The 18,197-nt window shown below is 43.0% G+C and overlaps 1 protein-coding gene across 3 annotated transcripts in view; it reads right to left on the bottom strand.

Moving 5' to 3' along the window:
• actr8 (actin related protein 8) overlaps positions 1-18,197 on the bottom strand; it is a 51,238-nt gene that overhangs the window by 8,034 nt on the left and 25,007 nt on the right. For 2 of the 3 annotated variants that reach the window (XM_070895301.1, XM_070895300.1), the window contains exon 13: positions 11,412-13,516. In XM_070895301.1, coding sequence (XP_070751402.1) covers positions 13,373-13,516 — 144 coding nt within the window. In that variant the 3' untranslated portion in view covers positions 11,412-13,372. The remainder of the gene's footprint in view (positions 1-11,411; positions 13,517-18,197) is intronic. The other variant, XM_070895302.1, reaches the window with a different exon arrangement.

Raw genomic sequence — 18,197 nt, 5'->3', positions numbered from 1 at the left:
TAGATGAGAAATAGGAGGGGACCAAGGATAGATCCTTGGGGGACACCAGAATGATGCTGGAGGATATATTTCCATCATTTGCATTTGCTTGCAATGGGCCTACCCCAAAAAAAATCAGCAAAGGAAGAATGGAAAATGCTGGCCTTTATATGTACTTTAGAGATGGATATTTACATTTCTTTAAAGGCTTCAAGTTTATGGATTTCAGCTTATCCTCCTCCTCCTTCAGAAAATCAACATTCAGCACATCCCATCTTATATAACTATGTTATCTTAACCCTTATTCCAAAACAATTAACTTTTAGCACTAATAGTTTAGATAATAAAAGACAGGAATGCTTCACAACATATTTCAGAATAATTCACTATTTTAAACATAATTTTTAAGTATTTTCTAAAGAGGAATATGTAGGTAGTTTGTAAGAATAAAAGTGTTCATTAATGATAAAATTGATTCTGTGTATGTATAAATGGTAAAAATGAGATTATACAAAAAGACAATTTTGAAAGAGACAAAATGGACGCTCACAGACTTCCAGGATGTTGTGTGTGTATATTGTCTTCTGACTAGACAGAGCTTAAAGATGTGTATTGGAAAGCCATCGACCTAAACAAGGAATGTGCCGGTCTTCCAGACAGACACGTGTGAGGAGAGCCAATAAGGAACTGCGCTGGAACCAAGATCCAATCCTAGGGCTTTGTGAGGAACAATGGCTTTGAGAGGTATAACAACTCAAGCCAAAGACCTCTCTCTCGCCTTCTCTCCTGAGCACACGGCAAACTGCCCGCTGAAGACCAGCCGAAACAGCAGGCCGCGAGCTCAGCCAGTCAGCCAGAGGAAAGTGACGTATACCTTTTTATAAATCATTATTGTGTCATTGTATCTGTTGTAACTAAGTAGATCTGTAGGATAGTTGACGACTGCTGATAAATGTGCATGTGTGTGTGTTTAATAAACTATTCCCAATTGTTTTAAAAAATCAGTCTCGCTGTCAACTTAATGCCAGAGATTTAGAGATCTTACACAACTCTCCACCTCCACAGATTACAGTAGAATATGAATTTGAGATTGTGCTAATAAGATAAAGTAATTCTCACAAAAATTCTCTGCTCACAATGAGGAACTAGTTAAATAATAGGTTATTTAAATTATGGAGGAAATATGTTTCCAAAATGCAAATGAAAAACTGTTAGTGCATAATTTAGTCAAATCTTAGTTTTCTTTGGCAAATAAGATAAAAGGTCTCATGTGCAAAGTGAATATACACGTCCTCAACAATAAAGATGCTGTTCAGTTGGATTGTTTGACTTTATTTGGCATAATTAGTTTCAGGATTTATTCAGAATGAAAGCAGAATAAAAATTCACTTAAAAAGTATAAAACAAATTATCTAGAATACAGTTTTAGATTTTGTTACAACTACTTGTAATTTTTCTGGTAATGTGCCGTTTACACTCCCAACGTATTTAAGTACATCCAATGTGAAATTAGTCATGTTGAATTTGGCTAAAATATGTCCCACTTGGGTGAGAGGGGTGAAGTTTATAGGAAACTATACAATAGCTCCCTCTAATGGTACAGGAGGTTAAAATGATCATGGAGAACAAAAAATTGAGAAAGCAAGAAAAATGAGAAAAGGAATAGAAAAAAATACAACACAATATAACATTGTACAAAGTGTCACTGTAAACGTATCATTTATAAAATGTATTTCAAGATGCCCCTTGTAAGAAAATTAGAATCGATACTCTGACAAAAATATCATAGGCACCAAATTAATCCTGAACTGAAGTCAGCGATTTGTAACCCAGTTTATGCCTAAATTTAGTTCGCCATAATTTCTTGCATCAATTAGCATTTACACTACCAACCTTGCATCAGGATCTGCACAAGTTACTGAGTGAATTAATTAACCCTTTCTTGCCAATTATCAAAGTAGAAGTCAGACAACAGCTTAATCATAGAATAATCGATGGTTGCGCTTAAACATCGAGGCCCGGAATTTCATGTGAGGGTTTAATTGGCAAGTTATACCAAAATTTATGCTCGCTGTTGCACTCATTTTGCTGATAGTAATTTCCTGCCGATCTCATTAACATACGGTGGAATGTAAAAATCGGTGCAAACAAGCGGAAACTCACACCATATATTCCTTTAAGTATGAAAATTAAAGTTTGAAGCCATCCAAGTATCACTTATGCACATTAGGCACAGCAAGGTAGAGTTTTTGCTCGTTTTCATAATTCATGGCCTAACCAGCGCAAAAGATCGGGGAATTTTAAAAGCAAGTCAGTTACGTTTGTGTTTTCCGCAACCTTTTACACTGGTTTAAGATTCAATTCACTGGGTCAAGTCCCAACCACAAACATGCACGCCCTCAGGTTGAAATTGCGAAATTCTGACAATTGCACAGATAAGGGAAGGCGCTTCAAATTTTGCATGAGAGGTGAAGCTATGTTAATGAGCTGAAGAGGTTCTGACTGAGGTTTTGAAGAACCAGTACAAAAGATCGAAGAAATTTACTCATACTGTAAGAATGGATGCAAGTCATTTGTGCTCAGATTTCCTAATCTTTTGCACTGGAAATTGGCATTGTGGCACAATTATGCATTTGCTTTGGTGCAAATTTACAGAATATTTCAGACTGGAGTAATGCAAATCATAGAATGATACAGCAAAGGAGGCCAGTCGGCCCATTATCCCTATGCCGGCTCTTTGAAAAAGCTATCCAATTAGTCCCATTCTCTTGCCATCCAAATTTTTATCCAATTCCCTTTTGAAATTAAAATAACGATGAGGCTATCAACGTTCACCGTTATTAAAGTGTAAATTGGACAGAAAATACCAGCAACAGGTTAAACGCAGAAATCAGGAAGTTGCTATTTGAGTTGTCCTGCTCCACCAGAAGCTTTGCTACACCGCACTGAAATACAGGGAAGGGTGTGCAGTTGCGGTAATTATGTGATAGATACTCACTAAACTTGCCAGAAACAGTTACAGTTTGTCCATTCCAATGTTAGTAAATTTTTAAATGGTGTGATAAGTCTTATTTACTGCCAAACAACCTCTCTGGCACTGAAAATTAACTTTTAAAAGTGTGGAGTCTCACTCCTTCAGATTTTAATTATTGTTGGGAGAGTTTAAAAAAAAATGAAAAATGTAAACTTTTTTTTTTTAAAAAACCTTTTTCTTTTTGCCTCTTATTTCTCTTAATCGCATCTTTCTTTACCTCTCTATTTGTTTTCTATACATGATCTGGCATTGAATTAACTATTCTAACTGATACTTCTGCATTCTGCCTCAGTAAGGATTCTTCAATATGATTGGTTAAAGAAATACACAGTTGCTTTCCCTGTTCACGCAAGTTCCAAATCCCCTGTAAAGGGCACCGAGTCAAAATGGTTTTCTAATCACAGCAAATTCTAGTGCAAAAGTTCATAGAAAGTCTGTGGGCAAGTAGATGTGTAACGAACAGCTGGCACCATTCATTTGCCACTGACCGCAAAATCCAGGCCATTATTAAATCCGCTTCCACTAGGAAGAGCTAGCTTGGACCACACTGACTTTCATCTGCAAATGCAGCCAGTGCCTCCACAATACTGACTATATCAAATACAGTCAGTTGGCATAAATGAAACTGCAATCTTCCTTCCTATCAGTTACCTTTAGCTACCATTTAATGCTGAGAGCCACAGAATCATAGAAATTTACAGTGCGGAAGGAAGCCATTTTGGCCCATCGTGCCTGTGCCAGCCAACAAAGAGCTATCCAGTCTAATCCCACTTCCAGCTCTTGGTCCGTAGCCCTGTAGGTTACGGCACTTCAAGTGCACATCCAAGTACTTTTTAAATGTGGTGATGGTTTCTGCCTCTACCACCCTTTCAGGCAGCGAGTTCGAGACCCCCACCACCCACTGGGTGAAGAAATATCCCCTCAAATCCCCTCTAAACCTCCTACCAATTACTTTAAATCGATACTCCCTAGTTGTTGACCCCTCTGCTAAGGGAAATAGGTCCTTCCTATCCACTCTATCTAGGCCCCTCATAATTTTATACACCTCAGTAAGTCTCCTCTTAGCCTCCTCTATGCCAAAGAAAATAACCCCAGCCTATCCAATCTTTCCTCATAGCTAAAACTCTCCAGTCCAGGCAACATCCTCATAAATCTCCTCTGTACCCTCTCGAGTGCAATCACATCTTTCCTGTAATGTGGTGACCAGAACTGCACGCAGTAGTCGAGCTCTGGCCTAACTAGTGTTTTATACAGTTCAACAATAACCTCCCTGCTCTTGTATTCTATGCCTCAGTTAATAAAGGCAAGTATTCCGTATGCCTTCTTAACCACCTTATCTACCTGGACTGCTACTTTCAGGGATCTGTGGACATGCTCTCCAAGGTCCCCTTGTTCCTCTACACTTCTCAGTGTCCTACCATTTAATGTGTATTCCCTTGCTTTGTTAGGCCTCCCCAAATGCATTACCTCACACTTCTCCGGATTGAATTCCATTTGCCACTGTTCTGCCCACCTGATCAGTTCATTGCTATCTTCCTGCAGTCTACAGCATTCTTCTTCATTATCAACCACAAAGCCAAGTTTAGTAACATCTGAAAACTTCTTAATCATACCCCTCAACTTTAGGCCCTTCTGAACAGAAGCACCCAACAAAAATAAAATACACATATAAAGAAAGAAGTGAAATTTAAAATAACTTCCTGAAATCCCCCCCAAAACAAGGACTTAGTCCCCTCGGTCCACCATTTATTTTCTGCCACTTCCCCAACGTCCGCTTCTTCCCCTAGTGATCAGTCATTAGATATTTCATACCTTGTGATTGCTCATAAATTCACTCAAATGTTTACTATGAGCTCCCTCTGTACTACTAACCCTACACTTCTATTCAAGACATTATAAAACATGAAGAATTATACCTCAGTGAGCAAGTCTCTTTCCACACTATCTCCTTCGCCACCATATCTACATCTCCTCACTCTCCCCCTTTCACTTCTCACCCATGACGCTCTCTAGCTTTACTTTTCAGTCATACCCTTCTTTAATCCTCATTTGATCTCACTCTTTCACTCTCCTCCTTTACCTCCTGCAGTCTGTCACTTTACTATTTCACCTTTCACCCTCTTTCACGTCTCATCAGGCCAGGAAACATTTGGGCAAGTGGGTGACCTGGGAGCCACCCGAGGTGACCATGCAAGGGGGACCAGGAAGCACTGGGACTCGGCAGGTGAGCAGGTAGGAAAACACTCAGGACAGGTGGATCAGGCTGAGCAAACAGCCACGTAGATGGCTGTAAAGCACTTGGGTTTGGTTGGGGAGATGGGAGGGTTAGCTGGTGGGTTGGAATGCTCTTAAATAAGTCAGCATGCAATCACAGCAGGCTGGCAAAAATGTGCGAGCAAGCCGGGATGCTCTTGGGGAGGGCAGCAAACAAGAGCTGGCAAGTACTCTGGGTGCAGAAGTGAGAAACACGCAGGGTCAGCATGCAAGTAGGTGGGGGGTAGGGGGAGCAGCGGAATTGGTCTGCGCCAACCTATTCTTGATCCATCCTCCCCCATTGCCAGTTGTTTCCTCAGCTGCATAATTCTGTCGTCAAGTAAAGTGAATGAAATGCTGTTGGCGATGGGAACAAAGTGACATTGTGTTCATTTTGTGGCTCTGGGAATGGCATGGGTGGGAAGTGAAACATGGCGAATGTGGATAATGGGCGTGAGACCCAACAACAGATACCAATGAGATGAGCAAACCTGAAAGGCAGGCTGATCAGTCTGATGGGAGAATCAGGGAGAGGGTAAATGGAGAGAAGAGAGGGTCAGTCGCTCCCGAAAATTCAACTTAGAGGGCAGGGAGAAAAAAATGAGGCCAGGTGTGGGGATGAACAGGCCATAATCCCAACTGGGCAGCTGGAATACAGCTGGCAGGCACGGGGAAGCTGGTGTACCTCGTCATCAATTTGAATGGGATGGCCAACAGAAGTAGTGGACTGCAATAAAAGCACAAAGAAAATAGGCAGACAGACTTGCAAGTTGGGGTTACATGATCCTCTCAAGCCAATTGGCCAAGTATATGTAATGCAGTACTGCCACAGTGCCATTTAATTTGGGACGATCAGCGAAGAGATTGGAATCAGTACTTTAAAATGAATAGAAAATTTGAAATGTGACCACAATAATGAGATGGAATTAGTGTGACTACATAGTGTGCTGGAAAATAGTGTGACTACATAGTGTACTGGAAAAAACGTGACTAGTGTCCTGGAAGGATAGACAGAAAGGAAAAGGAGGTGGGGTAGCGTTGCTGGTTAAAGAGGAAATTAACGCAATAGTAAGGAAGGACATTAGCTTAGATGATGCGGAATCTGTATAGGTAGAGTTGCGAAAATGCTAGTGGGAGTTGTGTACAGACCAAGCAGTAGTAGTGAGGTTGGGGATGGCATCAAACAGGAAATTAGGGATGCATGCAATAAAGGTACAGCAGTTATCATGGGTGACTTTAATCTACATATAGATTGGGCTAACCAAACTGGTAGCAATACAGTGGAGGAGGATTTCCTGGAGTGTATAAGGGATGGTTTTCGAGACCAATATGTCGAGGAACCAACTAGAGAGCTGGCCATCCTAGATTGTGTGTTGTGTAATGAGAGAGGATTAATTAGCAATCTTGTTGTGGAAGAGTGAACATAATATGGTAGAATTCTTCATTAAGATGGAGAGTGACACAGTTAATTCAGAGACTAGGGTTCTGAACTTAAAGAAAGGTAACTTCGATGGTATGAAACGTGAATTGACTAGGATAGACTGGTAAATGATACTTAAAGGGTTGACGGTGGATAGGCAATGGCAGACATTTAAAGATCACATGGATGAACTTCAACAATTGTACATCCCCGTCTGGTGTAAAAATAAAACGGGGAAGGTGGCTTAACCGTGGCTAACAAGGGAAATTAGGGATAATGTTGAATCCAAGGAAGAGGCATATAAATTGGCCAGAAAAAGCAGCAAACCTGAGGACTGGGAGAAATTTAGAATTCAGCAGAGGAGGACAAAGGATTTAATTCGGAGGGGGGAAATAAAGTATGAGAGTAAGCTTGCGAGGAACATAAAAACTGACTGCAAAAGCTTCTATAGCTATGTGAAGAGAAAAAGATGAGTGAAGACAAATGTAGGTCCCTTGCAGTCAGAATCAGGTGAATTTATAATGGGGAACAAAGAAATGGCAGACCAATTGAAAAAATACTTTGGTTCTGTCTTCACTAAGGAAGACACAAATAACCTTCCGGAAATACTAGGGGACCGAGGGTCTAGCGAGAAGGAGGAGCTGAAGGAAATCCTTATTAGTCAGGAAATTGTGTTAGGGAAATTAATGGGATTGAAGGCCGATAAATCTCCAGGGCTGATAGTCTGCATCTCAGAGTACTTAAGGAAGCGGCCCTAGAAATAGTGGATGCATTGGTGATCATTTTCCAACAGTCTATCAACTCAGGATCAGTTCCTATGGATTGGAGGGTAGCTAATGTAACACCACTTTTTAAAAAAGGAGGGAGAGAAAACGGGTAATTATAGACCGGTTAGCCTGACCTCAGTAGTGGGGAAAATGCTGGAATCAATCATTAAGGATGAAATAGCAGCGCATTTGGAAAGCAGTGACAGGATCGGTCCAAGTCAGCATGGATTTATGAAAGGGAAATCATGCTTGACAAATCTTCTAGAATTTTTTTGAGGATGTAACTAGTAGAGTGGACAAGGGAGAACCAATGGATGTGGTGTATTTGGACTTTCAAAAGGCTTTCGACAAGGTCCCACACAAGAGATTAATGTGCAAAATTAAAGCACATGGTATTGGGGGTAATGTATTGGCGTGGATAGAGAACTGGTTGGCAGACAGGAAGCAAAGAGAAGGAAGAAATGGGTTCTTTTCAGAATGGCAGGCAGTTACCAGTGGGGTGCCGCAAGGTTCAGTGCTGGGACCCCAGCTATTTACAATATACATTAATGATTTAGACAAAGGAATTGAATGTAATATCTCCAAGTTTGCAGATGACACTAAGCTGGGTGGCAGTGTGAGCTGTGAGGAGGATGCTAGGAGGCTGCAGGATGACTTGGATAGGTTAGGTGAATATACTGCATCTGCTATGCATTTGCCCAACGTAGATAAATGTGAGGTTATCCACTTTGGTGGCAAAAACAGAAAGGCAGAATATTATCTGAATGGTGACAGATTAGGAAAAGGGGGGGTGCAAAGAGACCTGGGTGTCAAGGTACGGCAGTCATTGAAAGTTGCCATGCAGGTACAGCAGGCGGTGAAGTCGGCAAATGGCATGTTGGCCTTCATATCGAGAGGAATTGAGTATAGGAGCAGGGAGGTCTTACTGCAGTTGTACAGGGCCTTGGTGTGGCCACACCTTGAATATTGTGTACAGTTTTGGTCTCTTAATCTGAGGAAGGACATTCTTGCTATTGAGGGAGTGCAGCGAAGGTTCACCAGACTGATTCCTGGGATGGCAGGACTGTCATAAGAAGAAAGACTGGATCGACTAGGCTTATATTCACTGGAATTTAGAAGAATGAGAGGGGATCTCATAGAAACATATAAAATTCTGACGGGATTGGACAGGTTAGATGCAGGAAGAATTTTCCGATGTTGGGGAAGTCCAGAACCAGGGATCACAGTCTAAGGATAAGAGGCAAGCCATTTAGGACCGAGATGAGGAGAAACTTCTTCACTCAGAGAATTGTGAACCTGTGGAATTCTCTACCACAGAAAGTTGTTGAGGCCAGTTCGTTAGATACATTCAAAAGGGCGTTAGATGTGGCCCTTACGGCTAAATGGATCAGGGGTATGGAGAGAAAGCAGGAATGGGGTATTGAAGTTGCATGATCAGCCATGATCATATTGAATGGTGGTGCAGGCTCGAAGGGCCGAATGGCCTACTCCTGCACCTATTTTCTATGCTGGAAAATAGTGTGACTACATAATGTGCTGGAAAATAGTGAGACTACATAGTGTGCTGGAAAATAGTGTGACGACATAGTGTGCTGGAAAACTAGTGATGGAATTTAACACTACAGAAACTGAGAGACTAACAGGAAGTGTCTATGCAAAACTTTTATTATAGAATGAAAGAATTTGCATTTATAGAGCACCTTTCTGGATGTCCCAAGTGCTTCAAAGACAGTGAAATACTTTTAAAGTGTAGACACTGTTGTAAGCAAGGTCTCCCAAACAGCACTGAGACATACCAATTTTGCTGACCTTGGCAAGTCCGTGGCGGGCGACGTCTGTGGTGGGTCCTGACCCCACGGCTGGCTCCATCCCACTGTCTGAAATGCATTTCCCTCGATAGGGCTTGTTAAGCCCGCCCAGTGCGTTTCCCGGCCAATTAGAGGAAGCGGGTCTGGTGACATCATTTCATGACATGCCATTAGCTGGTTTCCTTAAAAGGGACCATGTCGAACTTTATTTTGACATTTGTGCTGTCAGTGTTCTAGAGCATTGAGGTGCTGTAAACACTGACAATGACTGCACAGAGGCAGAGGGTTGCACCCAGGTTCTCCCATGACTCCCTCCATATGCTTATACAGGGAGGTCCTCTTCCCTTCCCATGAGCAAGAGAGACCTCCCCAGGAGATCAACATAGCCTGGTTGCACATTGTAGAGGAGGGTACAACTGGGATGTGGTCAGGAGGACCTGAATACAGTGCTGCAAATGTTTCAATTATCTCAGTAGATCACAAAACATTAGTACAAAGCCACACTCAGCTTCATCCTGCTGTGCCTCTCATCACATCGCCTTCCCTACCCTACCATACTCCTGCATATCCTTACTCACACCAACTTATCTTGGACCGCCACCCATCCCTCTCTGTCTGTATTATCACATCCCCATGTCACTAGCCATCCTTTACACTCAACCTAGTGCAATCATACCAACTAACAACACACAAAAGGTAGGCACTTGGGTGTTTTATGTAATGTTCATGTAAAGTTTCTGTTAATTTGCTGTCAAACATTGAAACTTTTATTTTCAACACTTTCCATTCTTGGACAGATTTGTGGGTACCTTTGGGAGTGGTTTAGTGAGTTGTAGTGATTGGTGAGACATAACGGTAGCCTGTGCAATGGTAATGAGTGTGAAAAAGAATGGCTTGGACATTATAGGGATGCTTTATGGTGTTGGTGTGGGGTGGTGCCAACCTGGCGCATCATATGGCAGCCAGCGTATACAGCATCAAATGAAGTAAATCTGGCCATGGTGAGGCGATCCCAGGAAGCAATGTGGTTGGATACTGATGCCCTCTGTCCTGTGCAGCATCAGTTGATTGTGGAGATGGTTAGTGTTGTTGTTGGTGATGCAGGTGTGCCTGTTGCTGCTGGTGTTGGGGCTCAATGTGGTCAGACTCTGAGGACCAAGGTGATAAGATCATAAATGGTACCCATGCTGATGGAGTAGATAGCAGTTGAAGTCGAGATGACAGAAGCTATCTGTCGATGATGAGAGAGGTTGCTGCAATGAGGTGACACTGGCTGGAGAGTTTGCTCCAAACACTTGCAGCCTGCATAAAGCTTATTCTGTGTTCCAAAGTGAGAAAGCAACTGTCGCTGCGCTTGCAAAGTGAACAAGTGTGAAGTGAGAGCTTTTATACTACATTTCAAGCTGTCAATCAGCTGATTCAATGACCGTCTCATTAACAGATGGGGTCCGGGAGCAGCGTGGAAGCTGTGGTCAAAAGGTAAGGTTAAATTCAATCTTAAGGGCTTGTCAACAAGCCAATAATTGTTTAAATTAAGTCCCCAGTCTGCTCAGCACTGGCATACCCGACACTGGGAAAGGCAAGTGTTGCAGACCCAGAGTCAAATCAAATCAAATTTCACTGCCGGCCCACTACTGATCCCATCCGCTGTGCACCAGCAAAATAATCTGTTTTGATGGTGTTGGTTGATGGATAAATGTTGGCCGCGACACTGTGCAAACTCCCCTAGTTTTCATCAAATATAGCGTCATGGGATCTTTTACATCCTGCTGAGAAAGCAGACAAGGCCTTGGTGTAATGCCTCATTTCAAAGATGGCACCAATGACTGTGCAGCACTGCACTGAAGTGTCAGCCTGTATTATGCACTCAAGTCTCAGAATGGGAGCATGAATCTACAATCTTTGGACACAGAGGTGAGAGTGCTACCAGTGAGTCAAATCTGACAATTATACAGACAGATATGTGAGAAAAAAGCCCTAATTGCTACCCCGTGTTAAGGGAGATAACGATCGCGAAAGGGGATAGATTCTCATGTGTGGATCGGCAGTCTAAGATTAGACGTCCTTGTAATCCATTAAAAAAACAAGTCTTATGCTTTGCAGGAATATCTGCAACATCGGAGGCAAATGTAAAAAAACAATAAACTTACCCTCCAAAATCCAAGTGTTTACTTGTGGAAGGGAAGATAGATCACAAAAAATTCAAAGTCCTGAAAATAAGCATACAATTACAAGAAATGTGTTTTCCAATGTTAGAAGATGATGATCATTTAACTAATTTCACAGGTACAATTTACTGTGTTTTTACATACACACAAAAATGACAAGACAGGAAAAGACCATCTGGTCCATCAAACTTGTCCCAGTTATGTTACAATTAAGTACCATTCCCCCCCCCCACCCACTAGCAGTCATGTGATCTCCTGGGAGAGGCAAAAAGGCAGATCAAAAAAAAAAACAAGGCCAAGTCAGGGGAAAATATAAATCAGTAAAATTCCTCTCCAACTCCCAAAGGCGATCAAAACACATTCCATGAGAGTACAGTGACCTTGAGGCACATCACCCAACATCCCAGCTACCTTTTGTATGCAGCGCCATTAGCCTCAGCTAGGGACATGTCCAGCATCCTTCTGAACACTTGTAGTGAATCTAATCTACACATTACACAAGCCAGCAACTGGTTCCAGAGAGCAATGAACCTCTGTGGAAAAAAATCTCGACATCGAAAACATAAGCAAAATATTGCAGGTGCCAGAAGTCTGAAATAAAAGCAGAAAATGCTGGAAACACTCTGCAATTGATGCCTAACCTGTTGATTGCTTCAGCCGTTTCCGCTTTTGATCCGGACATCTATCCAGTTTCTAACTTATCTAATTCAAATAGCCTATCCACACAGACACAGTCTAGTCCCTTCATTGTTTTAAATATCTCAATCAAATCTCCCCAGTCTAGACATTTCTGGAGTAAAAGACCCAGCTCTCTGAGCCTATTGGGATAACTAACCTAGATATCAATCTAGTGGGCCTCCTATGAATCTATTCCAGGACCTCGACATCGCCTAGGTGAGGGGACCAAAATTGGACACAGTGTTCCAGGTGACGCCTAACCAAGGTCTTGTACAAGGACACTAGATTGCTTTTTGTCTTGTATTGGATTGTTCTAGCAATGCATCCCAATATCTTGTGAGCTTTTACTATAGGCTCGTGGCACTTAACCTGAATCCAAGAGATGCACTATATCATCTAGATCGCTTTCCCACTGAACAGACTCCAGTTCGAAGTGCTGCATGGCACATACGTGCTTGCCATTAGCCCTACCACATGTACAACACTACATTCATCAACATTAAATGTGATCTGCCAGACATGTGCCCATTCTTACATTGGATTTAGGCCTGATTTATGGTGGTTTTTTTCCCCCCAACACCAGTGCAAACCTTGGCACCATGCTACTTGCATATAGACATAAGTATATTTCCAGAGAGTTGTCTTCAAAATGATAATTGGGGGTGGGGATGCTTCATTTGTGACTTGAATGCTTTATTCTCAGCTCGTAGTACCTAAAACTCTCAGCCAAGACAGCAGAAGCAGTCTCGGAATAGGAGGCAAAGCAATAACTGAGATATTGGTAGTTCACTGGAAGAAGGAATCCCTTGCCTGCCGAAGCAAAATTAAAGACTGTCTGATTGAAATCTTTTCAAATGGTGTCTGAAACAAGGAAACAGCAATTAATTCTTCTACACGGTAATTTTAAATATAAAGATAATTTGTAAATAGCTTGGCAGATGTGCTAACATGCCTAAAATTTGAGACAAATGAGAGATAGGAAAAACTTTATTTATAATGAATACAAAATATTTTCAGAGTAACTGCATCATCAGCAGTGACACGGGTTTGAATAAACTCTTCCTCTTCAATTTCTAAAATACTGTACATACATTAGTAGACCTTTTAATCATTTCTGTAACAGTTTTGCAATTGTACTAATTTTATCAAAACAGCAGGAAGACAAACAGGTCATTACAAAAAACACAATATTGATATATTTCCATGCTTTAAGAAAAGTCAGTCATGGACTTTTATCTTGTAAGGCTCATTGTGGATAGGACTTTTCACCATACAAATGGAGCTCTCTCCCGTAGCATGCGCACTCCAAACCGCTGCCACTCCCGCTGGTGTATCCAGAGCTCCTGGGTTGTATCCAGACAAGCCAGAACAGCACCACCTTTCCATGCTATTAAGCGTGGATCCATGTCCTAATTATAAAAAGATTATAAAGTGAAAAAGAATCAGCTTATGACTCTCACCAACAGCTTGGTGAAAGGCAACTTAAGACTGTGCCATATTGCTTTCTCTCATTTTCTAGAAACACTGTTGAGGACTTTTAAAGCTCTGTTGAATGTCAAAGAGAATAAAAATAACACAGCGAGCAGAAATACAGATTTCTCCACAGTTCTAATTAGGATATTCAACTGAATTCCTGAAGGCCAGCATATCTTGCTCAGAGAATGGTATGGTGACCACTTCTGCTTCCCTGGGGAAAGTATAGAATGTACTTCCACCAGTAGATCCACTCTCAAAACTGACTATAGATCCACTCTCAAAACTGACCACCAGTAGATCCACTCTCAAAACTGACAAAATTCTTCAAAACTAAGACAACTAACTTTAAAGAGAAATCAAAATATACATCACTATTCTTTGCTGCACTATTTTACAAACACATTGCTAATACCTGTACAAAGTAGATCATAGGTGTGGAGAAAATTACTAAGGATTAAATACCATTTCCTAAAGGCACAGAACAATGTTTCACAAAAAAAGTAAAAAGGCGGAAGAAAATTTTTGCAATTGTGCTGTAAAGCATACAGATCACAGGATTTGCAATTAAGTGAAGGGCTGAAGAGAAACATCCAAGGACATTTCATTAATTGGACTGGGGTAGTTTTCTTTCCCTCCAATTTTACTCCCACGCCTCGCCTGTAAGCATGTCTCAAGACGAGATGGGATTCAGTTTGAGGCAACAGATTTCAGATTTCTCACTTAGGTGGTCATTTTCATATGTTAGTTTATACAGCAAGTGTATTTAGGGCAAGGGAGAGATGGGGAGGGGATGGAAGGGTGACAATAGAGGGGAGAGCGCGAGCGCATGGGCAGAAACAGAGTGGGACGAGGAACAAAGGTGAAGAGAGAAGAACATAAGAACATAAGAAATAGGAGGAGTAGGCCATTTGGTCCCTCGAGCCTGCTCCGCCATTTAATAAGAGCACGGTTGATCTGATCTTGGGCTCAGCTCCACTTTCCTGTACGCTCCCCATAACCCTTCACTCCCTTATCGTTCAAAAATCGGTCGATCTCTACTTTAAATATATTCAATGACCCAGCTTCCTTAGCTCTCTGGAGCAGAGAATTTCACAGATTTACGACCCTCTGAGAAGAAATTCCTCCTCATCTCAGTTAGAACTAAGATGAGGAGGGGCGACCCCTTATTCTTAAACTATGCCACCTTGTTCTAGATTCCCCCCATGAGTGGAAACATCCTCTCTGCATCTACCTTGTTGAGCCCCGTCAGTATCTTATATATTTTACTAAGATTACCTCTCATTCTTCTAAATTCCAATGAGTATAGGCTCAACCTTTTTTCATACATCAACCTCCTCATAAGAACATAAGAAATAGGAACAGGAGTAGGCCATACGGCCCCTCAAGCCTGCTCCGCCATTCAATAAGATCATGGCTGATCTGATCATGGACTCAGCTCCACTTCCCCACCCGCTCCCCATAACCCCTTATCGTTTAAGAAACTGTCTATTTCTGTCTTAAATTTATTCAATGTCCCAGCTCCCACAGCTCTCTGAGGCAGCAAATTCCAGAGATTTACAACCCTCTAAGAAATGTCTCCTCATCTCTGTTTTAAATGGGCGGCCCCTCATTCTAAGATCATGCTCTCTAGTTCTAGTCTTCCCCATCAGTGGAAACATCCTCTCTGCATCCACCTTATCAAGCCCCCTCATAATCTTATACGTTTCAATAAGATCACCTCTCATTCTTCTGAATTCCAATGAGTAGAGGCCCAACCTACTCAACCTTTCCTCATAAGTCAACCCTGCCTCATCTCCGGAATCAACCGAGTGAACCTTCTCTGAACTGCCTTCAAAGAAAGTATATCCTTTCGTAAATATGGAAACCAAAACTGCACGCAGTATTTCAGGTGTGGCCTCACCAATCCCTGCTTTTATACTCCATCCCCTTTGCAATAAAGGCCAAGATTCCATTGGCCCCCCTGATCACTTGCTGTACCTGCATACTAGCCTTTTGTGTTTCATGCACAAGTACCCCCCAAGTCCCGCTGTACTGCAGCACTTTGCAATCTTTCTCCATTTAAATAATAACTTGCTCTTTGATTTGCCTTCTCTGAACTGCCTCCAATGCAAGTATATCCCTCTCTAAATAAGGAGACCAAAACTGTACGCAGTGCTCTAGGTGTGGTCGTATCATGCGCGTGCGCACACACACTGCCGATTTAAGGCCTAACTAGGGGTCACAGTCCAAGGATAAGGGATAGGTCATTTAGGGCCGAGATGAGGAGAAACTTCTTCACTCAGAGAATTGTTAACCTCTGGAATTCTCTTCCGCAGAGAGTTGTTGATGCCAGTTTGTTAGATATATTCAAGAGGGAGTTGGATATGGCCCTTACGGCTAAAAGGATCAAGGGGTATGGAGAGAAAGCAGGAAAGGGGTACGGAGGTGAATGATCAGCCATGATCTTATTGAATGGTGGAGCAGGCTCGAAGGGCCGAATGGCCTACTATTTTCTATGTTTCTATGTATTTGGGATGTGTGTCAGGGGGTGCAGCGCAAAGGGAGGCGCTGCACTATTATCCGGGCCGCAAAAGCTCGATCCTCACCAACTTCAGCGTGAGGCCGGGAGCACTGTGAGAAGCGCCTTGGGAGGGGGGAAAAAAAACATTACCAAGACCCTTACCTAAATAATCGCTGCAAAAAACGTGCGTTTTTTTCCAGGTTTTCCAACGCTGCCTGCACGGCTGCACCGCTAGGTTTTACCTCGCGGTCTTCGGGGTTGAGTGAGCGCTGAAACTCGGACGGTAACACAATCCGAGTCGTTCCACCCCTGGCGCAGCTCACCCTGGCGACGCTTCCAAGCACTGCCGCAAAAAAAGGAACCGAAGATCTCGACCGGGCTTAGCGACCGGGATTTTGCTGCGGAGGGTCAAAACACGGCAAAAACCCGATCGCAAACCACCCGAAAATCCTGCCGTGGATGTTTTATTACCTTCCCGAACACAGCGTACTGAAGCTAGTTATCGACCTCTTTGCCCGAGATCAGCTACTTCACCACTGATCAGGCATCTAAGCTGTGACTTTCTTTGCTTATATTGCTCAGTTTCACCCATTAAGCCTTCTGGAAACCTCATTACAAAGTTTAGGAATTACTGTGTCATCTGTGCCTGGCCTACCTGTAAGTAGGCTTGAAGTTAATTTTCATGTTCGTTAAATATTTGTACACTACAAAAATTGTGACCATTATTCTGAATATTTTCTGGTGGTTGCACTCATGTAAATTTCTGTTGAGGGTCACCTTTGCACTAGGATATTTCGTGTCAGTTTCTCCTACCCCAGATCGTAGAATTATAGGCCCCAAGTTTCCACACGCTGCAAAACAGGCGCCCCTCCGAGCTGGGCGCCCGTTTTTTGCGCCGAAAACGCCGCCTGAAAAAGAACGCGCTATTCTCGAGCGCTTTGCAACTCGATGTCAGCTTGGTGCGGCACCCAGGGTCGGAGCCTACCACTCGCGCCGATTTTGTAAGTAGGAGGGGGCGGGTACCATTTAAATGAGTTTTTTTCGTGCCGGCAACCCTGCGCGTGCGCGTTGGAGCGTTCGCGCACGCGCAGTGTGAAGAAAACATTGGCACTCGCCCATTTTTGTAGTTCTTTGCAGCTGTTCATTTTTTAATAAAAGCACATTGCCCTTCCATGATCAGCACTGAGGCTTCTTGCAGCAGTGAGAAGGCTGCAGGAAGCCTCAGAAGTTGAGGCAGCCGTTTCCCGACGGGCCCGACCGACGGCAGGGGGGCCTACCCCCCCACCCCCTGCCGTCGGGAATGGCTGCCTCAACTTCTGAGGCTTCCTACAGCCTTCCCCCCCGCGCCCCCGCCGTCGGGAACGGCTGCTGCCATCGGTCGGTCGGGACCTCACTGCGTTTCCCCCCCCCCGCGGGAACGGCTGCTGCCGTCGGTCGGGCCCTCACTGCCTTCCCCCCCCCCCCGCGGGAATGGCTGCTGCCGTCGGTCGGTCGGTCGGGCCCTCACTGCCTTTCCCCCCCCCCCCCCCCCAGCCGTCGGGAACGGCTGCCTCAACTTGTGAGGCTTCCTGCAGCATTCGCCCTGCCTGAAGCACTTTCACACAGGTAGGAACATGGTTTATTTAATCTTTTCTTTGCTTATAAATTTTTATTCAGGTTGGAATTATTTGTATAATATTTGTATAAGTATAACTAAGGATTTATTGTAGAATTTAATGAGTTCCCTTCCCCCCCCCCCCCCCACCACCTCGGTCCCGACGCCTAATTTGTAACCTGCGCCTGATTTTTTAAAGTGTAGACAAGGTTTTTTCAGGCCTACAAAAATCTTCACTTGCTCCATTCTAAGTTAGTTTGGAGTACGTTTTCACTGTGGAAACTTTCAAATCAGGCGTCAGTGGCCGGACACACCCCCTTTTGAAAAAAAAATTCTGTTCAAAAGTGAAACTGTTCTAAATGACTAGAACTGCAGAAAACTTAAATGTGGAGAATTGCGATTTCTAAGATACTCCGTTCTCCACCAGTTGCTCCTAAAAATCAGGAGCAAATCATGTGGAAACTTGGGGCCCATAGATTCCATTTAAAAATTTATTTCTAGTCTTTTTCATACAAATTTT

The sequence above is a fragment of the Pristiophorus japonicus genome, chromosome 12 (genome assembly GCF_044704955.1).
Source record: "Pristiophorus japonicus isolate sPriJap1 chromosome 12, sPriJap1.hap1, whole genome shotgun sequence".
Lineage (NCBI taxonomy): Eukaryota > Metazoa > Chordata > Chondrichthyes > Pristiophoridae > Pristiophorus > Pristiophorus japonicus.
Note: the sequence above shows the minus strand (reverse complement) of the source record. Positions and strands in the feature narration are given on the sequence as shown.